This window comes from Habropoda laboriosa, unplaced genomic scaffold (assembly GCF_001263275.1).
Source record: "Habropoda laboriosa isolate 0110345459 unplaced genomic scaffold, ASM126327v1 scaffold23, whole genome shotgun sequence".
NCBI classification, from domain to species: domain Eukaryota; kingdom Metazoa; phylum Arthropoda; class Insecta; order Hymenoptera; family Apidae; genus Habropoda; species Habropoda laboriosa.
Window position 1 is genome coordinate 1905736 of NW_017100140.1, and position 6415 is coordinate 1912150.

A 6415-nucleotide genomic window follows, 5' to 3' on the forward strand; every position below is an offset into this window, starting at 1 on the left:
TCCTTCTAAAGCACCAGCCATAACACGTACATGTTTGGGTCTGCCAATACTGCAAATTTATTACTTTAATGTACAGGTGACACTTATATTGTCAATAATGAAAATTATTTTTAAATAAATAGAATTAAAACAATAAATTATATAATCAGTAACACTAAATGAATTAGAAAGAAAGGAAAGTAAAATACAAAAATTAACAATTCCAAACTCTTGAGATTGCTTTACCACCTGTCAGTAACCTCCAAGCAAACAGAACACTGTCAAGAATATTAATTAGATGATATCAGAAGATTTACTTACTAATTTGGAAATCTGCATTTTGGTATCTGATCGCCTGCAAATCCCGCTTTGACCATACCAGAACCCTAAAAAAAATATAATAAACATGTAATATCATTATTAAATACCATTATCGATTTTAAACAAAAGAAACTGTTTTATTTCAAACATATCATTAGAATCTTATAATATATAACGTGTTCTTATAACAAAATAGTAATAATAACAATAATATGAGAGAAAATAGGAAAATTGCATGATATGAATAATGCTCATAATTTTAAAGAGAAAGTGTGAAAATTTGGCGTTGCTTAGGAGCCGACATTGTGGTAGGATTCGATTTGACAGACCGTGATAAAGAAAGGAAAAAATTTGAAGATTTTTAAATTTAATATGTCACTTACATTGTCGATAACTACAGGTTGATTAACTAAAGTCTCCATAGTTATCTAAAAACCGCACTATTTTATGTAAGAACTTTGAAAATCCACAATCGTAACCCTACAGCCACACACCTACCCGCTGGTGAGGTCTGAAGAAAGTTATCGACAGCCAAGCGAAATAAAATTATTTCTTCTTACTAGTTACAAACAGGATTACCAATAGCTCATTCAAATTTTTGTCCAAATAATCGAAATAAGGTACTTTTTATCAATTATTTATCATTTACAAGACATAATTAATTTTACTTAATGAAAATATTAATTATAAAGAAATACTTATTGATAGCGTTTATTAAATAAAAATGCTTAAAAACTTTAAATGCATTTATTTCAAGGTGACTTAACATTACAGCATAATTTCTGTTTCAACAAGTCAGAGCCAAGATTTTAAAATGTTTTATCTGTTTAACTATTTTAAATCGAAATAACATGGAAATTATTCCGCTTAGTCTTACGATTTCGCCATTTAAATGCTAAAAAACAATAATTGTACAAAAAACATTATAACAACTTAAAATAGAAATATAAAAGTTGTGCATAATCTACATATGAACAAAAAGTGTATTTCAATATTTATTCAATTAATTTAAGGTCGTTATATTGTAGGCAATTAGCAATTTAATGTAAAAATATAGATCACTATTAAAATAGCTTTCGTACATATGTAATTAATTTTATATGATTGGAGAATGTGTAGGGGAATGTCCTATGTGGTTATCAGTTTGTAAAATTTGTATATTCTATCATAAAAGAGCTTTTAATTCTGTAAGTGATTCTGATAATTTATGTATATTATCACACTCTTATGTTTAACAACTGAAATTCACACCACCTGTGTTTACTTCAAGTGAACACCAGCAATATCTTCTAATTCTGCCATTATTAAAATAGCATACTTGTAGAAGAAGCTGTTTACAGTACTACTATTAATAAATTTCTGCCATAAGTAGTAAAGTCAATGATGTCCAACCAGTAAATGGATGGCTCCCCTTGCCTTCTCCATGAACATCTCCATAATTTTCCCATACATATCCAGATGTTTTATATTGTTTAATAACATTTTGTATTAAATTTTTCCTTAAATTCCCATAAATTTCTTTCGCTTTATTTTGATATGGACCTTTGATATTGGAGTAATAGTGCGTCGCTCGCACTGTTAAATAATTTAAATTCATCCACATAGCTCCTCTCCAGTAAGGAGCGTCATATTCAGTATTGTATTTCATATAAAATGGCGATATTTTTGCAAGCGATCGCAAACCATATTTGGTCCACAATAGATTAGGATTTGTTAGATCTTTTAATACTTTACCTAATTGTGGAGAGTTCGGATCGATAATTTGTAAAATAAATGGGAACAATGAAACATAACCGAAAGATGTATCGATGTATCTTAAAGTTGGATCTTCTAAGACAACTCGTATTGTTTCCGACTGCTGTACGTGCGATCTTGGAGGTGGAGTTGATTTCCGCAATTCTACTTTATCTGTATGCAATCCAAAGTCAGCATAACTTTGTGTACTCGGTGACCAGTGCAATTTATTTAATAAATCATTATCGGATAAATACTGATACGTTTCTTGATATTTACTATTAGACTGGCTTAAAATTTCACTAATTTGATACATAACATCAGCAGCAAATGCAATCCAGCATCGTAAATCAACATGCCGTTCGTCAACATTTGGATGAGAAGCTCTAGGATAATCATCTAATCCAGATGTGAGCGTTTTTGGATTTAATTCTCTATTGGTTGTTCCATTTCTACCTCGCCATCTGTATGTGCTTGGTATATCTCCAGTTTGTGTAGTATTATACCAATTAAACCATGCCTGAAGACGAGGGTATAGATTATCAAGAAAATGAAAATGTTTCTCTAATAGTTCTTTCTGTTTATGCTTAAGTATGAAATGCAATGTTAAGAAAAATGTAGGTGGGTTTGCGTTTGTATTTACTTGGGTCACAAATTCTTCTGGAACTTTTGCCAAAGCTTCTTGACCCAAAATCATTTCTCTTGGAATCCAACCTTCAACATTCATTAAATCAAACCAGTGATTTATGATATCTAGTTCAATTTCTAAATCCCAAGCTGCTATAAGTAAACCATGAAAACCTTCATCCCACAGAAACCCTCGTGGGAAAAAGCTTCTACTAGGTACAGCAGTATACAAAGGTGCTTTCCAATAAGGCACAGGTCCTTTAGTATATTGGCTTTGTACTTGTGAACTTCCATAAAAGTAACCTATGGAGCCTATCATATTTGATAGAGCCATTTTTGCAAATTTAATTTCTTCTTCTGAGTAAGCTTTTGATCTTAATTTAAACACTTCTTCAAACTTTTTGTCAAACAATTTTCGGTGTTTTTCAAGAGTGAGGTCATAATTTTGGCCAGTTAGTTTGTCACCAAAATTGATAAAACTACCTGATTCATAACTTACTTCAATTTCAAAAGGAAATCTTGCAGTTATCTGTGTTACAATAAAATTTGCATCTTTCTTTTTTCCATCTGGTGATAATGGTAGTTGTTCACCTGCTAAAACTATATTCTTGTTTACTTTTCTAAGATTTTGAAGAACAGTTTCTTTCAAAACATTTAAGCCAGGAGCAACTGTTGCTAAGAAAGACTGCTCTGTTACAATTCCCTGTATTACTTTCAAATTTATATTAAATGAACCTAAACCTTCGGTATTCCCTTCTACACCTACTGGCTGTGTTCCATCACCATAATTATATTTAATCCATCCTTTAGTGCTTTCTTCAATAGCAGTATAAAAAAGTAATGAAATTTTTTCCCAACTTGGTACTTGATTTTTGGAAGTTACAGCAATTTTTGCTGTCCAATCCCCACCATGTTTACCACCAGGAATTTTAACAAATGTTGTAGTTAAAATGGCTGGACTATCTACTATTTCTTGAACACCAAAAGTTCTTCCATCATGCTCTAACCATCCATATCTAAATTGATATTGGACCATGAATATTTACATAAATTTGATAATACATATTGAATAAAGTAAAATTCATTTACCTCTCTATTCTATCACTTTGCTCACACCAATGTCTAAGGCCACTACCATCTTGACGTAACAAATGTGGAAAATACCACATTAATCCCGTTACTAAGGAATGTGGATCTCGAGTTTTTAGTCCAAAATAAACTCCTGATCGATAAGTACCCCAATATCTGTCTGGAATATCCAATCCAGAAGCTGTTACTAGCTATTTTTAAACAAAAAATAATCATTCTATTATTGAATTCAAAGTGATAACTATAAATATGTAGTACCTACCTTTTTTACATTATATGGTGTATTTACCCTTGTTTCTAGATATCCTTTATAACTACACCAAATAGCAATAGCAATGCATAAAATATACATGTTAAATATACCTTCTTTTTTAGAATTGGTACTTTTATTTTTATTTTTTGCAAATTTATCTTGGGTTTTATTTTTTGCCATTTTATTTATCCTAAAATATAATCGTAAGTATTACAGTAGTGTCCGGATATATGGCCACGAATTTGTCCGCATATATGACCGCAAGACATCCCCACCAATTTCTAAAACTGCAGGCTCGAGACAGGCCTCGACGTTATCTCAACTGATAATGAATTACCGGAATAAGAAAAATATAAATTTTTATATTTTGTGTTATATTGTTACGAGATAGCCTTAGTCGGATTATTGAGATTCGTTTGGTTAAAATGATACCAAACATGACTATATTTGTATTAACTTTTGTATTAGTTTTAAGCTAAACGATTAATATATGTAGTAGTGTCCAGATATATGGCCAAAAAGTAATTGAGAAAGTGGAAGGTTTAATAATAATAATAATAAAAATAGGAAAAATAATAATATACCCAAGCTTGGTTGCTAATTGATTGAATTTCCTTACAATTGCATTCTTCCGATAATTTTTTAATAGGAACTAAATTAAAGAAATAATTATTAGGAGTAAGAAATGACCTAACTCAACAGTATTATTACACTCTACCTATTCTGTCTCACTCGCACTGCCAACTTTTCACTCTTACTAATATACGACAGAGTGAGCCAGAGTCAGTTAACATCGGCCAATTTTCAAAAAATTTACCTCTCCGGATATATGGCCAGGCGCGGTCTCGAGCGGTGGTCATATATCCGAACACTATTGTATTTCCTTTCTCATAGGTTATATTTGACGATTGCTTTATTGCAGATTAAATAAAAATTGAAATATAATAAAGATTTTAATATTAAACAAATTGTGCAAACAAATCAGTTACATTACTCATACATAAGTTACATCACTTGCTTTTACTGATTTTATCAGTAGAAGATAAAACTACGCAGCACGTATCAAGGAAAAATAATGCTGTTTGGATAATTTAAAAATATTGTAAACTATCAATGATTTATATTTCTTAGTTAATATAATTGTATTTATTCAAAAAAAGGAAGTAAAATATAAAAGAAGATATTTTAATCTATCATAAAATTATAACATGAATAAAATAAATTTGTTTAACATTTTTATTTTTATTTATCCAATAGTTGCATATGTTACAAATAAAGCAATGACTATCATACGATAATCATACTGGGGAAGAGCTTACAATTATATTGTTTATATTCTCATAAATATTGTATCTTTGATTAGTATGATACCATATTAGTACATTGTTTAAATTTTCAAATGGAAATATTTATTATTAATTTTATGTGATATAATTAATCACAATTTTTTATAATAATTTTTTTGTACATATATTTCTTTTCTTATTATATATCTTTATTTTTAAGTTTAATTTCCATCTGAATTTTAAACAAGTACAGTATGTGTAAAATGGTCATTTTGGTAATAGAATGTATCATGATTGAGAGAATTTAATATTGGGTTTAGCGAGTGTTTTATACGTACGTTAAAATGCGTGTATTTTACTTTGTTTATCTCTAATACCTTAAATATCTTATATATATATATTTCTTTTTAAAAATGTTTTTAAAACAATTGTATATATACAATATCAGCAATGTATAGATTTCTTTGAATATTAAGACTAAACAACAAAATATTTTTCTTAAACATATAACTGAGTGTAAAACTGTGAATAATTATTTTTTCTTAGTTCATAACAGATATCTAGTAAAATATGTTCACAGCCAATAGCACACATTAACTGCAATGAATTTAAAAATGTAATAGGTGGAGCTTACTTAATAAATTTTACATCATTTCATATATAATACTCTCTTTTGATAATGAGTCACTTTCTTCAAATAATATATGTTCAAAGGTATGATTTGTTGTTTACACAGACAGTGGTTGAAATTGAAAGGTATACATACAACAAAATTAACTAATATTAATAAAGTAGGACCATAAATATCGTTGTTTCATGTAAAAGTTATATACTGTAATATATATGTATATGAGTTGGCCTTTTCTCATATAAAATTATAATACAGAAAAATAACTAAGGATATGTCAATATTTAAATAAACCATAATATAAAAATTAAAAACATTTGTATGTACATAGGAATTTCAGTAGCATAAAGTACAATACCAAGTACTAGTCTACAACTTTTTTATAATCCTCACTATATGTTACCTTCTTTTATAAATAATGTTATAACGATAATACATACTACAGTAGCATATGTGATTCACCCTGAATATCAATTGTGTAACATTTCACTAATTTAC

At 28.9% G+C, this 6415-nt stretch overlaps 2 protein-coding genes across 2 annotated transcripts in view; both read right to left on the reverse strand.

Annotated features, from left to right (window-relative positions):
* LOC108580206 (actin-related protein 1) overlaps positions 1–798 on the reverse strand; it is a 2476-nt gene extending 1678 nt beyond the window's left edge. Inside the window, exons 1-3 of the mRNA XM_017943916.1 lie at positions 684–798; positions 301–365; positions 12–49 (exon numbers count right to left, since the gene is read on the reverse strand). Coding sequence (XP_017799405.1) covers positions 12–49; positions 301–365; positions 684–722 — 142 coding nt within the window. The 5' untranslated portion in view covers positions 723–798. The remainder of the gene's footprint in view (positions 1–11; positions 50–300; positions 366–683) is intronic.
* An 850-nt stretch (positions 799–1648) lies between these two features.
* Positions 1649–4239, reverse strand: LOC108570219 (mannosyl-oligosaccharide glucosidase GCS1). The gene is made up of 3 exons (XM_017932040.1): positions 4013–4239; positions 3751–3941; positions 1649–3677 (listed from the first exon to the last, which is right to left on the reverse strand). Exons 1-3 carry the CDS (start codon positions 4181–4183, stop codon positions 1649–1651), a joined length of 2391 nt encoding a protein of 796 aa, XP_017787529.1. The 5' UTR covers positions 4184–4239.
* Between the last annotated feature and the right edge of the window lie 2176 nt (positions 4240–6415).

Bases quoted from the DNA above. Each gene is read 5' to 3' on its own strand.
- LOC108570219 (XM_017932040.1), bottom strand. From the start codon at position 4,183: ATGGCAAAAAATAAAACCCAAGATAAATTTGCAAAAAATAAAAATAAA. The intron at 3,942-4,012 runs GTAGGTACTACA...GTTTAAAAATAG, and splicing joins CACCATATAATGTAAAAAAG to CTAGTAACAGCTTCTGGATT. The intron at 3,678-3,750 runs GTAAATGAATTT...ATATCAATTTAG, and splicing joins CAAAGTGATAGAATAGAGAG to ATATGGATGGTTAGAGCATG.